Here is a 17,495-nt window from a genome sequence, read left to right as displayed (position 1 = left end):
CCTGCTTGCCACCTGCAATGGCCTCTGGCTTGTTTGACCATGATTCTGTCTCACTTTCCGGTACCTCACCTGATTTCTGTCTGTCAGCAGTCACCTGCCTCTGCATGCACAGGGGCCACAACCTGGCAGTTGTCCGCAGCGTAACATCCTCATCACTAGAGGCTCTGGTGAAGACAGGGCAGCTGCTTGGACTCTGTGCCCCGGGCACGTCTGTGCCATCTGAACTGGTGACATTGAGGGGCCACCATCAGCTTGAAGAATCTCTGGCATCTGATGCTTAAAAATTTATTAATAAAATTATTATTTTATGTTAAAAATTCCAGGTGTGTCACATGCCTGGACCCCTCTGTCTGTGTGAATTCTCCTGCTGACCTCTTCCCATCTACGGCATGAACCTCTGATCTTTTCTTTGCTACTATCGCATCTCTAAGAATCATTTTCATGGTTGCCTTGTCCCTCACTGAACCTTATGATTCTTCCCATTGTCCACTATCATACTGTAGCATACAATGGTGACTTACGAGGCCATTGGGAGTAACTGCAGCACTTGTAAGAAAACAAAAACTATAATGTGCAATAAAAAAATGTTTGCATTAGTCTGACAGCAATGCTTTGGTTTATGTAGTTTTATTCCAGTGTAAATATAAATAAAGCAGATTGTTAGGATTTGTATTTGATAAGAATTAATTTACAGGTTAAAGTTATCTCCCAGTAGGGGCAAAAAATGCCCCAGTTGCTATGACTTATTGGAAAAAAAGAAAATTTTTCTCATGCTAGTATTTCTGGAGACCTGGTGAGAAATGAATAGGTGTTGTTCTTACGTCCCCCTCTTTTTATGAGCATTTGAAGAATGACTTGTATACTGCATTTGGTTAAGGATAGATGGGGGGTTTAAAAAGCAGCTTTGAGTTCATCTCTGAATGGTAGGTCCACTTTAAATTGAATTCAGTATTATATTCTATTATATATATAGATATATATAATATAATATGCATTATATAGAATATAATATATATATATATATAGAAAATAATATATATAGATATATATTATATTCTAAAGTGGAAACCAATTTGTCAAATTAGTTCCTAAAAAAATATAATAATGAATCAGATTCATATCTGCATATCCAGCCCACTCTGTCAACATGAGAATACTTATCTTAGACTTGGACGTCAAACCATGGTGTGGATCCAATCCAGCATGTCCAGTGTATGCTCTTCATATCTTTTGGCTTGTAGCAAATCGCTGAGTTAGACAATAATTGTTTCATATTAACTTTAGTAGGCAAATTATCTAAAGTAAAGATGGATTTCTAGGGAGGGATAGCTGGCACTAATGGAAATGTCCAAACAGAGATAAGAGGAGCCTTACCAATGAGCCGTATTACAAATGTGCAAACCTTAAACCTGGTCATGCCTGTACAGATTTCTTTTATGGTTTAAGTAGTAACACGATTTTTTACAAAGGTATTCTAGAGAATTCATATAGTTACATAACCCCACTGGTATTCTCTTGGTCTGCTTTGGGGTCACCTGCCAGCTTAATGTTCCTTAAACAGAAAACCCACCTAGTGGAGCAATATATTCTATGCCAAAACCTCTTCAACTTGCCTTCTGATTCTCTTTATTTATATATGAACTATTAAAGTTTGCAAGTTTAGCAAATTTATGGCAAAACATTGACATAAAAAATTGGAGTGTATAAAAAACCAAAGATTGCAATGTAGGATGACATATGGCCGCTACTATGAGGTGCTTTCTTAGGATCTCTGCTTTGGAAAATTCATACAAAGTCCTCTTTATATGGTACCTCAAACCTTCCTGGCTGGTAAAATCTGCCCCTGGGTATTCCCCAAATTGTTTTCACAATTGTAACCAAGGTGGCACCATATTTCATATTTGCTGATTCTGGCCTTGGGCACTGAAATTATGGATCAGTGTATTTATTCCTATTCTTGCTGAGTGTTACCACTTTACATTCCTTACAATAAGGCAACCTGGAAAACTTTTATATTGGATAGTCTAACACATTGCGGAATAGGGAGAGGGACTCCCATCCACCAGCTTTATATTAGTAACAACCCTATCCCTGCCACCTTCATTATTGTAATCATGGAATATAAGTGATGTACTAAAGGTCCCATGTGCTTATATATATCATGACTAACTACTACTAGAACTCCCTATACCTATAGACATCTATTTTACTGCCCATATGATCGTCTCACTGTTTTTATCAGAACTCTGCATTCATCAGACATCTCCATTAGTAGGACTATGGTAAGATACTCACCAGGTCTATCGCTAGTAGTAGTTAGTCTTTAGTTAGACTTGTTCTTCAAATTTTGAAGACGTCTCACACCTTTCCAAGCCTCTACATTAGTTTTGTTAATGCAGGGGTCCCCAATCCCCGGCCGTCTGACAGGCTGTCTGACAGGTGGAACGCGGCTCTGGCTGGAGCACCCCTCAGCGGGGTCAGGAAAAGGACTCAACTTAGGGGGCAAACTGGCCAGAGCCTTGGACCATGTCCCACGTATGGATCGAAGGCTCAGGGCAGTGTGCGGGTTGTGTCTATGAGTGACACACGGATCCCCACTTATGCGCGTTCCAGGATCTGTGAGATTAGGGGTTCCAAAAGGTTGGGGACTACTGTGTTAAAGAACTGGCTTGGTGGAAGATGATAGAACGCTTGGAGGCCATGAAGTGGTTTGGTGGAACAGGTGAAGTTGCTTGGAATAAACATCTTTTGAACGTTGAACTTGACTAACTACTACTAGCTATTTAATGACCTGGATAAATGTGAACCTTCACAGACCAAAGGTTTATTCCTCACCTTCAGTAGAAGTAGACAATGCAGTCCTTCCCAACTTTGAGGGGACACCAAGTGATCTTAATAAAGGCTGAGTATCCTGTTCAATAATGATGGGGGGGGGGGGGTCATCATACCTCACTATGTTCTTTACTATTCAGAAAGAACATGGTGATCAAAACAGTAATTTATTCAGAGAAAATAATTATTCAATCTTTCCAATGTATATAATTTACCTACATAGAGATTTTGTAAAACACATTAAACTCACCATCTTTTCCATTTACTCCTCAATATAGATAGCTAAGGACATCTGGTTAGAATTTGACCCAAGGTTTCTGAGGTTTCCATGACCCAATCATCATAATCAACACCCATAATGGTTATTATATCTAAATTACTTGAGTCATTGGTATGAACAAAATTTACAGCTTAGTACAGAAACCACATTACACTTATAAATCAATGTTCAATGATTGTGGTTTCTTTGTGTTTGTAGAAGGAGGGCAAAAGTTATGCCCATTCAGTATATTATTGGCAGATTAGTGTCAGAGAGGTTTTTATAAAACCACAAGAACAACGATCAATTTTATCAGCATGTCTTGTACAGTGTTCATTGTTCATTTTTAACCACCTAGGTGTGCTATTCCCAGACTGATACTAGGCATATATAAAGGGGATCTCAGAGCACTATCAAAGAACTGTACATAATTACATAATAAACAGTAAATACCTAAATCATTATTTATTTATAATTAAAGAGACAGAATATACATTTGTGGCAAAGATTTGGCTGTGTTCTTTCATTGAGGTTTAAAGCAAAGTAAAAGTTGAACCAATGGAACCAAACTTATGCACCACAATTTGCTATAAGAATGCAAACTGGTAAACCACTGTCCAATCACAAAGTTATTAACTATACTCCCCAAATAGGGGGATACAATATAAAAGGGAAAGGTGGATGTGACAAGATTCCAATTTGTAGGTAAAAAAATTGTAATGATTGATTTATGAGGTCTGTCTGAAATAACAAGGCTATGCTTCTATCTTAAATCTATATTAAACAAAGCAGTGAGATGATTCTGATCTCTCGCCATGAATGTGTAAACTTCTCCAAACACGCAGGACAAACGTCAGCACTCTCTGTTTTTAGTTTGTAGGCAGTCACCGTTTAATGCCGATGTGTTTCCCCTCATGTGCTGAAAACATGAGAAGTTTAAAAGTTGAGCAACGCGTCAGTTTGACCTTTTTAGAAAAATTTCATACCAGAACAAAAAGAGAGCTGAGAGGAAATTTGTGCTGACATTCTGCATTAGCTTGAGGTGGAGCCAAAGCTTTTTCATAAAGTCTGGAAACCCGGATCTTCCAGTATGATCCTGAAACAAAACCACAGCCACTGGAAACACCTTCATCACCAAGAATCAAAATAGTCCAAATTCACAGCCATGTCATCGTGTTTTGTGACATGAAGGCGTTATTTTGGCTGAATGGGTTCCAGAAGGCACAACAGTGACCCAACATTATTATAAGGAAGACAAAGCTGAGAGAAAGAGTCAGGAAAAGACGGCAGAAATGTGGGAAATGGTTTCATTCTTCATCAGGACAATGCTCCTTCTCACACAGCACTTTCTGTGACCGACAAACACATTACTACGCTGGAACATCCTCCATATTCACCAGATTTGGCACATTGGCACTTTTTTCTTTTTCCTAAATTGAGATCAATGATTAAAGGAACACGCTTTGTGTCAATGGATGCAGGAAAGAAAAAAAAAGAAAAAAACAGAAACTGATCTGCTTCACACCTTCCACCAGTGGAAAACAAGATGGCATCAGTGCTTAACTGTGAATGGAGAGAATATTGAAGAGGACAAACATTAGAATTGTATAATAATAAAATACAAGTTAGTTTTTATATCACTCTCTATATTACAGACCTCGTATAGGCAAGTGACAGCTCTGTTGGGTACCAACTTTTCCAACCAAAGGATAGGAGTCAGTGGTAATAAGAGCTATAGGCCAACGAGGGACTGGTATATACCAACCAGGTGCTGGGCGATAGAAAGAGAGAAAGCCAGCAGCATTTTCCCCCAATAATACAAATCAGCAGGGAAATTAAATGTTTCCTTATCCAAACATGGTGGGTGAAGAAAAACCATAGGTATATAGGTAGCCCTCCATAATTGTGCCTCACACATGAGAGTTCTAAAATTTTGGGCCAAGTAAATAAGTATAATTAAGTGAAATTTTGTAGTGAAGATGTCCCCAAACTGCAGTTCACGACCCAAGCATCTGACAGGTGGGCAGCAAGAGCACGCAGACCAGTGGTGGTCCACGGCTCTGGCTGGTGCACCCCCAGCTGGATCAGGAGAAGGACCCCGCTTGGGTGGCACAACCGGCGAGATTCACAGACCATGTCTCTGGTATGGATAGCAGGCTCAGGGCGGTGGGCTCAGATCTGCGATGGGAGAGTTGGCAGGTTCTGGCATTATGACGTCTCTCAGAGGGAAGTTCTCTCAGAAGGGGAAACCCTTTGAGTGACGCATGCGCGGTCTGGAGTCCATAGATTTAGTGGTCCACGAGCTGCAAATATGACATGATTACAGTAATTATGAAGGTGAAGGCACCACTTTATCCTTGGAATTTTATGAGGGGGGTTTGGATGGGCATCCTCCAATTTCTCATTGACATTTTGTATAAATCCCTGCTACCACAGTAAAAAATAATCTTAACCAAGCTAATCTGTTTCTTCTACAACTGGGCAAGAGAAGACACATATAATTCCACATTTAATAACAGACTGGATTTAATGTCCATTCCCTCTGGTTGACATATTGTTGACATAATATAAGTAAGACCCTGGTCCAGTGCCAGTGCTCAACATACCCCAATTCCCCAATCTAACTCCACATTCTTTATCTATAGGAAGCCCCTTCACAGCTTTGCTGGTTAGTTGTGCCATCCAAGCACATGGTTGGTACTGTGAATTCAATGTGCAAAGGATGTCTGACAGAGGACTTGGAGCCCACATGAGCAGTACAGGGGACACAATGGAGGATCAGACAGTCCAGGTTAGTAACCAGATGATAATATACAGTACTGTACGTGCATGTCTCTTTTATCAAATAGTATTACCTCCTGGTGGTTTTTTTCTCAGTTTATATCAACTTTACTGCTGCATCCAAATGAAGCCTCTTCTAGCCACTCTCAGAAATTTTGACTTTTGTCTTATTGGTTAATTGGCGGTTGACTCATAGGTAGGGATGAGCGAGAATGCCTCTGGCATTCTTGCGAAAATTTATTTGAACTTCAGATGGTTTCGCGAAATTCCATCGGAAGATCTAGGAATTTTTACGAGGAGGATTCAATTCACATGGATCCTCATGTTTGTGATCCCCAGGGCATAGAGGTAAATAACTAGTGCCAGGGATATTCTCACAGAATGCCGGCGCCTTGGCCACTTTCATCGAGAAGACGTGTAATCCGCGGCACTAGAGGTTAATTAACCTCTAGTGCTGTGGATCACACGTCTTCTCAATTAATTTTTTTTTAAATTCGACCTTGATCGGCAAATTTACACCGGCCGTTCTCACATAAAATTTGGTAAGTGAGAACAGCCGACTTTGCAGCGAGATTGAGTTTTAAAAACTAGCTTGCTCATCCCTAATCATTGGGCAGTGAAAGGAAAAGGGACAGATGGTTTAAAAAAAGCAGAATGGTAATAATGGTAATAATGGTAGATCAGTGCTTGGCAGGTGATGTTTGTGAGCTGGCCCTTACTGCTTTTTTTTTATTGGTGCCTTGTTGTTCAACTGTTTAATAAATATTCACAACAGTTTATGTGCCGTTTTGTATACCAGTGTTTTTCAACTAGGGTCAGTTTAAGTGACACGAAGAACGAAGAACTTTTTAGCTATCTGCAGTGGTGACATTCTTCCTACTGACCACCACACTAATGTATGTGAGCTGTTGATATGGTAATTATAGCCGGGGCTCCCTAAGACCTGAAAGTAATTCTAAAGATCCCCATGTTAGAGAAGTCTAGAAAGACTGGTATATACAGTGTAAAGCAATATATATTTTAAAATAACAGATTCCCTGTAAAGTAAAACTCAGTCAATTCTTTGTTGGTCTCTACATTTTTGGCCCACACATTACCATATTTGCCCACACGTTACCATATTGCATGTACGTTGCATAATGTGGGCACTACAGACAAAGAAGTTATTATACGTATATTTTCTACAGGAAATTTCTTATCTTTGTTTAATATGATAAAATACCCATTATATCTCTTTCTTCAAGAGGTGGATAGCGTCCAAGGTCAAATTTGGAATTCGGCATGTTTGTTCTTTCTAGAGTATAAAAAGGAGACGGAGAGAAGGGTCTGTACCTGCTATTTCTCTCTTCGACTTATCGCTTTGAACAGCAGACAAAATGAAAACCTTCGTAAGTATAGCTACTTGCTGCCTTATATTCGAGACTGCTGACTATACATTTTCAGCCATTGTACCAAACAGAAGGTTGGTTGGAATAAAAAGGAAGGCACCAGTAAGGTCCTGTAGGCTGGTTAGCATGCATGTTGCATCGGTGTATGATATTGTAAAAGCATATTAAGCCAAGCAACTACACTTTATAAAGGGATAGATTATACTTTAGCTATCACAGGTTTCTTTAGTACAAAAGTAATGAACATGATCTCAATCCTGCTGCTTTCTCAAAGGCGTCAGAATATTTTGTAAAACGTAAACATGAGCAAGTAAATTTGGCCAATTTTATAGTAACAGATTTTTTATCAGATTGCATGCAGAAATTTTGAACTGATGTCTTTGGCTAATGAATTTTTAGATGCAATGCCTTCAAAAAAGAAAAGTGGGAAAGTGGGAAAACAATTAAAATCACATATTTTTTTTCCATACATCACATTTAAATTATATGCTGGAAATGTATTTTAAATGTCAGCGAGAGTTTAATTTGCAAATTCATTTTGCTCATTTGGATCCCAATGTTTTAATCAACAATACCTTTTGTCCAAAGGCAATTGGAACTGTCCCTTTTAGAATTTGTCACCAAAATGAATGATGGCAGCACCAGTGTAACCGAATATTTTATTCAGCAAATATTTAATCACAAGTAACACAACACTAACCAATACACAGGGTGCCAATGCTTTGTATAAAATAACATATTCCACTGTTATCTTAACTTATTCCATTGTTATCTTTATGTTTCAGATCATCTTTGCTGCTCTGCTGGGAACTCTCCTTGCTAATGATGTAAGAGAACAATACATTTCTTGTAACATTCCTCAGGTCTTTATTGTTTACTTAAGCTAATAACATTTAGCCAATAGATTCTAATATTTGAAATCAGCACCAACAAATCTGACCTGCCGGGGTGCTGATCCACTGTACTGGACAAACATGTATTACCATTTTCAGACAATTTCAGAGTAAAATATTTCACAATTTGGCATTGACACTTTTGGGTTTTTTGGTTGGTATACTTTGGTATGGATTACTTGAAGATGAAATGTTTGGAGCAATGTGCTATTGGCATTGGTAGTATTGCTCTGCTCTGGTGACTTTGAATAATGTGCAAGCAAAAAGAATTTTAGCTGGGCAAATTCATTTTGCTAAGTGAAAACCCCAGGACCCCTGTTCCCCCATTTTTTCTAATTATAGTGTGATAGTACAGAAAGGAAGGGATAATGATATTTGGACAACAAGTGCACCCTTTGCAATGATCACAATTCAGGCAAATCAGATTTTTTTAAACTGATCTGAATATTCATGAACAGATTTGTTGACTAAACTGGGATCATCTGGATTTCTGCGCTTCATGATTCTTTCCAGATCAGACAGAATAGCAGGCAAATTATAAATTGGCAGATCACCAGTTATTCTGGTTCTATCATTACGAACCCTATGAGAAGACATTAAAAAGATTTAAGCAACTTTATTTAGCCAAAAAATGTAAATATTTTCAAGGATGAAATACCAGCATTTTGATGAGATTCATATCCTCAGAGATTGGAGTATTTATAATCAGAGATAACAGTTGTACTTTCTAGTTTCTCAGCATCAGACAAGAAAATCATGCCGGCTAACCCTAGGCAGCGTCTGATTAGGATATCTTTCATGTATGGATTTGCTTGTCTCATTGATTTTACCTAACCTTGTAACATTCTCCCACAGAATGTCGATGTGAATAACTCAGGGAATGATGGTGGCAATGTGCATCAGACTGTGAACATTAACAACCAAGACAGGATAGCCACCATCAACTCCCTGGATGGCTGGAACTCTTGGGATTGCGTTGGTGACTATGGACAGGTGAGGGATCTGCTAATACTCTTTGTTTTAAGAGATAATAATTAAGTTGGTTTGGACTCTTCCAAATTAAGCAATCAGATTTTGAGAAACAATCTTAAGTCTTAGATGTCTTTTCCACCCTGACATTCAAATACATAGACTTTTTTGCCAAGGGAAAGTACCTCTTGGTCTTTAAAACCTAATAGACACCCCTACTGTCACCATAATGCCTGTAAGCATGTATGACCATTGAATCCCATCATGCATGGGTCCAATGGCAACACCAAAGTTTCTGATTCTGCATTCTAACAATTGTCATACATGCGTAATAAGGAGATAGACCTAACATAGGAAAAATGTTTTAAAAATGGTATAGTAAAGATAAAATCAAATGTATATTTTTGGATGATTGATTGATTTACCAATTGGCTGATTTCATTATCCTATTTTGGTATATATGTAGCTATTGTGTTAATCTACTTAATATTGTGATCCTGATGTGATTGTGATATTATTTAAAGCAAAATTTTTTTTTAAACTTTTTAAATAAAGGGTGTTTTTGCCACAAGACTGTATGGAAAGAAAGTATGCGTAGTGACAAAGATGGATAAGACCAAGTTCCCCAGTCTGGAAACCATTAAAGCAGCACCCCAACAAAGCCGGGTAAGAAACATTATACTCTATATTTGAAATACCTCTGAAATAGTATAAATACTAACATGGATCTATACTGAAATGTTAAGCCCCCCCTTCAGACTTGTCAAAAATTGCTTCGTTAGCCTCCCCGTCATTAAACTGCAATCTGTTTTTAGTGAGATTGAGTAAGGTTGTAGTGCAGCTCTTCTTCCAGAAGCAACATCTCTCGTCCAGGAACATCTCTGAGTTCCAACACAGCCACAATCACAGGCAAATGTAAATCAGAAGTCTCACCATGTACAGGAAATATCTGCAGCTTACAAGATATCATGGAGAGATCAGCAGTCCTTCATCATTTGTTATAATGGTTCATATGATAATTCCATATTATATTATTATTATTATTATTAATAATAATAATAATAATAATAATAATAATAATAATAAGCAATATTTATTTAGAGCCAGCATATTATGCAGCTCTGTGGATTCAATAAGGGTTGCAAATGACAGACAGATACAGACAGTGACACAGGAGGGGAGGGCCCTGCCCCGAAGAGCTTACAATCTAAGAGGTGAGGGAAGTATCACACAATAGGAGGGGGATATGGAATGGTGTGAGGTAGTGAGGATTTAAAACAGAAGGAGACGGATAGGTGGGTTTGAAAAGATGAATTTTAAGTGCTTATTTAAATGAGCAGAAAGTAGAAGTAAACCAAAAGGGACGAGAAAGACCATTCCAGAGAGACGGGGCAGCTCTAGAAAAAATCTTAGAGCCGTGCATGTGATGAGGTTATGAGTGAGGAAGTAAGTAGAAGCTCATTAGAGGAGTTATTTGCTATCAGGTCAGAAAGGTAAATGGAAGGATTTAAAGGCAGCGTGGTGGCTCAGGGGTTAGCACTCAGGCCTTTGCAGCACAAGATCCTAGGTTCGAATCCCAGCCAGGACACTATCTGCATGGAGTTTGCAGGTTTTCCCTGTGTCTGTGTGGGTTTCCTCTGGGTACTCCGGTTTCCTCCCAAAAACATGCAATAAGGTTAATTGGCTTCCCCCTAAATTAACCTTAGACTACAACAATGACATATGACTATAGTAGGGACATTAGATTGTGAGCTCCTTTGATGGACAGTTAGTGACATGTCTATGGACTTTGTACAGCACTGTGTAATATGATGGTGCTATATAAATTCTGTGTAATAATAATAATAAAAAGGCGAAGCACAGGAGGTAAATTGGGTTCTCAGGTGAAATGGAGAGCTATAAAAAGAGGCAGCAGAAGAGGTGTGGTGGGAAATCTGTGTATGGGGTGGGAAGGTTGTGTATGGGGTAGGTAGGTGGGAAGAACAGATGAGTCTGGCTGCAGCATTTATAATAGATTGTAGAGGAGAAAATCGGGTTAGTTGAATACCATAGAGGAGGAGGTTACAGTAGTCCAGAAGAGAGATAAAAGTGTGTACATATAGTTTAGTGGTCTCTGGGGACAGGTAGGACAGATTATTGAGATGCTGCCCAGGTGAAAGTGGCAGAATCTCAAGATATTCTGAATGTGACGGTGAAGGCGAGGGCAAAATCGAAGATAACACTAGGACTATATAAATAAAAGGACAACCAGTGCTTCATCCTCAACCCAATACCTCTCTCCAAATCCTCCCTTATTTATAGTTACCTCTTCATACCAATATGTAGCATTTTACCTTTTTTTGCCATTGTTTTTACTTAATTTATGTCTCTTGCTACTTATTGCAATATATCCCTGTTAAAAGTAGTAAACAAATAAACAAGAAATTAATAGAAGGGTTTTGTTCTACTTGAATAATGGCATTCACATTGTTGATTTGCCTCAAATTACATAATTTAGCAATCTAGGAAATCCTGAATAATTGTATGAATCGCTGCATCTTTACATGTATGTTCAGAAGGGTAAAAAAAAAGACAGGCACAAAGCTGACAATATACCATACATACATATATGTACATTTTATATTCCATTTCTTCTTATGTTTGTGTTAATTATTGACAACGTCAGGTTGGTGCCACCTCAAGTCCTTTCAAGTATTCCCTTCAGCATCCAGTTCCCATTGCCAACATTGGAATATATGGTGTGCATATTGAAGCTCTGTGCCGAGGCATCCCATCATACACTACTGAGCCAATCCAAGGTGGGAACATTATACAGAACTTCTATCTACCTATATCTATCTATCTATCTATCTATCTATCTATCTATCTATCTATCTATGTATCTATCTATCTATCTATCTATCTATCTATCTATCTATCTATCTATCTATCTATCTATCTATGTATCTATCTATACATCATCTATCCCTCTATCTATCATCGATCTATCTATCTATCTATCTATCTATCTATCATCTATCTATCTACACATTTTTATGTCTTTCTTTCTTTTTATTATTTCAAATTTACCATTGTATTACTGGATAATTATAAGCTCGTTTTTATTATTATAAAATAGTTGTTAAGCTTCAAAATGTTTGCACAATGATTATAGATTATTATATACAAATATAATGGACTTTAGCTACTAAGTTTACTTCTTGCAAAATGCCTCCTACAACAACTACCAAGAACAATACTAAAATTGCTGTATGCATTAAATTTAAGAGCCTAGTCTAAATTTGATATTCGCCTATTTGTGACAACTAGTGATCTGGCTACTTAGGGTATATCTCCTGAAGGTGTCAAGGGTGAGATCTCTTTGTTGTAGATTGTTTGCTGACCTTTGGGTGTTTCCAGTCTTGTTCTATGTAATAATAGGTTTTTAGACTTTTTAACATCGGAAAACCCCTTGTAATAACTTTCAGGTCTTCAGGGAACCCCGGCTATAATAAATATATCCACAGATCACAGTACATTATTGTGGTGGTCAGTGAGAAGAATTCCTCTTACATATCTGGTCATTGGGAACAATTTCACCCTCAGAGATAGCCAAAAACATCATTGGTATCTCTTTAACTGACCTGAGAGTCACAAATTACTCATTGCTCAAGGAACTCGTAGTAACCTCTGGAGGAACCCTGGTGGAGAAACTCTGGTATAAATCCAACAGGGAGAATGCAAATCCTTTACATTGGATGGGAGAGCTGTGTAGACCTGGCCAAATAATGTCAGAGATCTTTTCAGAGCCTCCATTGACCTGTATTATGTTCAGTCACCATTGATCATTCGTGGATCCATCAGAACAGATCCACGATTGACGATTGAATTCTCATTCATATCAGGTGAGAATCATCTGACGTGTGTACATAGCCTAAGTAAATATAAGAATCTGATATTGGATTGAACATTTCAGCATTTTCCAAATCCTAAAATGAGTTTTGTGGGTAGTGACCCTTTATAGAGTCATTAAATGGATCTGTTCAATTCATTTAAACCATAATATAAAATCACCTTTACTAAATTTACCAAACCCTTTACAAATCCAAAATCCAAATATTTTGACGTAAATTAAAACCATTTAGCTTCTGCATTTGAAGCATCTTTGGATTTAAGCTTTGTTGGTGATAATTATGTAACTACTGCAACATTAACAACCTTGGAGGAAAGATGGAAATCAATATGGTAAAAACGTGAAGAAGAAAGATTACAATTTCACATATTGCAGTAGAGATTGATGATCCAGTGATAGTTATGTCATTAACATTTCTTCTGTTTCTTCATTCTCTCTCTTATTTTAGTGGATGAGTTTTATGGATGTGACACAAACAGCATCATCACAGTTGGAGGAATCAGCTTCTGCTTTTAGGCTCATCATATATACAAATTCTCCCTTGCTTACTGTTTAATTGCTAATTTCTGTACCTCTTTTTTGCTACAAATAAAGCATTTCTATAAAATAGTTGGTTGTCATGTTTAGTAAAAATTGTTTCTTTAATGTTATAATAAAATCTTTTATCTGTACTGTCTGATACTCCATGCACATTCCTTTCAATGAATAGGTTCCTCCATTACACCAATCTAAGTGTGGTCAATGATCTGCCCAAGAGAGCACAGAAACAAACTACCAACATGCTTTTCCCAGTCTCTGCTATGAATGGCCGTCTCCACTGGACAGACCTTAACACAACACTAAAATACATTCTATAATTATAACACATCTTTAAATTTATAAAGTCAGATTTCTTGATATACTTGCATATTTTCAACTACAATGAGGTATGGCTTCTATTTATAGTGAAAAAATGCATCTGTTCATCCTTTCACTACTTCTTGAATGTTTCACTATGAATTCCACTACTTCTTGAATGCTACTTCAGGCCAAGAAAGTATGGTCCTTCCACGTGCTAAGTCCGGTGTTCCTTCCCAGTAGCTTTTTCATCCATGTCCTAAACATACCTAACCTATCAGGTTGTGTCCAGTGTTCCAAATTTTCCCCAGATACAGTGAGGTTGATTTATTAAAAGAGTTTAGACTGTTCTATAACTTTTGCTGGTGGTGGTAGTGCTGATGGTGATCACTATGATGATTGGAAAACACACAAGAAGCACTTGGTGGTAAATTTATTAGATATACTTGGTCGGACAACAGTCATGATACTGCTCTGCACAAGAGATGGGAACCGAGTGATGAGGACAGTGGTAGAGATAAAGGTACTGTGTAGCAACACCCAACAAATTTTGGAGGGCAGACCTTCTTATTAGGTTTGAATATCTCTTCCCATTAATACTGCAAATACTTCTAATGCTCAAACAGCCCTGAGAGCTTCAAGTTGTAATTTTTTTTTTATGCCCGCTCCTAATGACGCATCTTTTATTAAATGCAGCACTTGTAAAAACAGTGTAAGGTGGAACCAGGAACAGAATATTCAACATCTCCCCTCATCTAGCACATGAGATCTTCCCAGTAAAGTCTACCTCATTTTTTTTTCGTGTTTTTATCCCCCTTTCACTCCTTAACCGCCCTGGTGGTAATCCCAAGTGTGGCTTCGGGTGAAATTTCATTACAAAATGCGGTAACCCCAAGCCACATTATCGGAGTGGAACTGCGGGCTTAGCTTGTCCTCACGAGCCCGCGGCGTCCTTCAGCGATGTCCATTGTCCAGTTGGCAATGCCCTGCCAGCATCTGTGTCCCCTTGTTGATGCTTTGCATCTGCGTCCCCTAGTCTTGCTTACCGGTGTGTGAAAGTTGGAGACACGAGGCCATTGGATGCCGATGCTGGGCGGGCATGCAACACGTGTGCGGGCAGGCGGTGTGCACGGGGGGGCGGGACCAGCGAACAATTTCAATTGTTGACATTTAAAAATGCTAAAATAATCATACCGTCAGGGAGGTTAAAGATTGAAAAAAATAAAATGTGGGTACTGTTACTCGGGATTCTACTACTGCTGCCCTTGCTGCTGTTGTTTCTCATGGGAGTTAGTTTTCAAGGCAGGAATTTTGGTCTAAAGATATAGTCACATTTTCAATTCAAGGGTCCTTTTCCTCTCACATCTTCTGCTTACCAGTCCACCATTAGAGAATGTTTGGACAGGGAACAGAAGTATACTCCAATATATCCTCGGGTATATTAAGTGAACTCTCTTTAAAGAACTTGTTGCTCAACCCCATTGGAAGATATCATGCATCCATTATCTTCAAACCAAATCTTCCCTGCATACTTCTAACACATTACACATACTGGCTCCACTTTCCTGAATGTTTTACTGTGTAGCCAGGTCCATGCAATAGCAGATATTTGGAGCGGAGGCTACTAACAGGGGCATTACATGTCCTTCGCACAGTGAATGTCTTGGGCAGCACTGACACGTCTACAAAGTGGCATCCGTTATCATCCAGTGAAATGGAAAGGAGGACAAACTCCGTGGATTCCTCTTCTCCTTCCTCTTTAAAAGAGTACCATTCCTCACATATATCAACAAAGCAAAGCTATTCCAATCCTGGATACAGTGTATGTATGCTCATGCGCTGCCATGCAATCCTTTATCTAGTCTGGGTGAGAGAAGTCACAACGCCATACAATAACAAATTGCACATTGTCTGTGATAGTTCCCATTCATTCAGATCATTGTATATCTAGCAGTAGTTAATTACATTCATCTAGACTTTGTCTCTGCAAATTCTTGAAATGTTAAATATATTTTCAGCTCTCCAATGAGTTGATAAAGCAGCTTGGAGATCTGTGAAACTCCAACATTATAAGAACAAGTCCAGTTGAATGTAACTAAATTGCCACTAGATAAGTCATACCCTATGATGCGCCAGGGCAAATTCACTCACATTCTCTGATTTGTGCATGTGTTTATTCCGGTGGTGTAAATATTTCTGAAGTGCTACCTTGGATTGCAAGATGTCTTGCCCATGGCCAGAAAGCTCTGCACCCATTTCGGCAGATACACTTCCAAAAATACAGTTGTGGCCTTGCAGAGACAGCATGGTCTTTCATTAGACAAGGAAATTGGTAACTGACTATCTAACAAACCACAGTGCAAAGACAGAGACTTGGGTTTCTTTGACCCAGGGCAGTGTCAGCTTAATATATGGGCATGTGTCCTGTGTTGAAGCCTATAAATGTGTCAGCCAGGTAAACAGTGGTAATAATAATATCATTCCTCAAATCTTCATGTTAAAAGCTACACTGGATTTGATGCAGCAGGGGAGGATGAAGATATTTTCCTTTGCCTCCCAACCATGGAAGTAATAATGGGTAGTTTGACTTTTATGGAAAGTGTCCACCATAGCAAGAGGTAGAGGTGGGTTATATGAAGAGGATGAGAAGAACAGGAGGAGATTCTGGAGAAGGGATCTGTCAGGTAGAAAATGCCTCTTCTTGGGAAAATTTCCTCGAACTTGCAATGGTTTCGGGAAGTTTCCCCGAACCGATTTTGCGAAACCATCTGAAGATCGAGAAAATTATAACAGGAGGATTTACAGGGGATTCCTTGGGAATCCTCCTATTTGTGTTCCCTGGGGCACTGGGAATCGCACACCATGGCCGCATTAATTTAGAAGATCCCCCGGGTTAATTAACCTCTAGTGCCCTGGGATCGCAGTGGATTCTCAGTGCTGCAATCATTCCTGCAGCCCTGGGAATCCTGTTTGCGATCCCGGGCACTAAAGGTTAAATGGGGACAAGAATCCCCATTCAAAAGCTCTAGTGCCCCCTGATTGGCTGCGGAAGGCTTTCCTCAGCCAATCAGAGAGCACTAGAAGTTTGGAATTGGGAGACTCGTAACCCATTTAACCTCTAGTGCCGGTGATCGCACACTGAGCTGATCAATGAATGCAGCCAGCACTGCCCACAATCTTTTTTTTTTTTGAACTTCTGATCTTTACTTGGATGATTATATGTAGTGTATTTGTATTTTACAGTGAAGGGGTTTTACTGTAATCTGAAAATCTTGATGATGAAATCTTTGCCGGATGTTCTTCCAATTTGAAATTTTTGCTACTTCACTGATCAGATAAGGGGATGCATGCATGGGAGCCTACTTCATGTAAGCCTAGAATCATGCCACGCCTTTGCCGATCTTTACTGATTAGATGGGTATGGTGTGTGCCTGAAAGCTACGTCATGTCAGCACAGAATTGTGCCAAGCTACTAATCTTCACCTGACTTTCTTCCAACTTTGAAATCTTTGCCCAGACTAATTGATTTAATGGCGATGATGCATGCATGGAACCCTGGCAAGCTGGTACACTGAGCCATGCAAAACAAAACAGTCCAAGCCTTTTGGGACTCTTTTAACTAAGTGAAGTTTCTGCTTTAATCC

At 38.8% G+C, this 17,495-nt stretch overlaps 1 protein-coding gene across 1 annotated transcript; it reads left to right on the top strand.

Annotated features, from left to right (window-relative positions):
• The first annotated feature begins 7,191 nt into the window (after nt 1–7,191).
• On the top strand, nt 7,192–13,623 carry LOC140324735 (gastrokine-1-like). The gene is made up of 6 exons (XM_072402827.1): nt 7,192–7,260; nt 8,046–8,087; nt 9,009–9,146; nt 9,678–9,788; nt 11,788–11,920; nt 13,463–13,623. The coding sequence occupies exons 1-6, from the start codon at nt 7,249–7,251 to the stop codon at nt 13,528–13,530; spliced, it is 504 nt and encodes a 167-aa protein (XP_072258928.1). The 5' UTR covers nt 7,192–7,248; the 3' UTR covers nt 13,531–13,623.
• Nucleotides 13,624–17,495: the final 3,872 nt, after the last annotated feature.

The sequence above is a fragment of the Pyxicephalus adspersus genome, chromosome 2, assembly GCF_032062135.1.
Source record: "Pyxicephalus adspersus chromosome 2, UCB_Pads_2.0, whole genome shotgun sequence".
NCBI classification, from domain to species: domain Eukaryota; kingdom Metazoa; phylum Chordata; class Amphibia; order Anura; family Pyxicephalidae; genus Pyxicephalus; species Pyxicephalus adspersus.
This window is presented reverse-complemented; position numbering and strand designations above follow the sequence as displayed.

What these genes read in the sequence shown, in the direction of transcription:
- LOC140324735 (XM_072402827.1), top strand. An exon ending in GCGTTGGTGACTATGGACAG is followed by an intron (nt 9,147 to 9,677) that starts GTGAGGGATCTG and finishes TTTTAAATAAAG; the next exon opens with GGTGTTTTTGCCACAAGACT. An exon ending in CAGCACCCCAACAAAGCCGG is followed by an intron (nt 9,789 to 11,787) that starts GTAAGAAACATT and finishes TGACAACGTCAG; the next exon opens with GTTGGTGCCACCTCAAGTCC.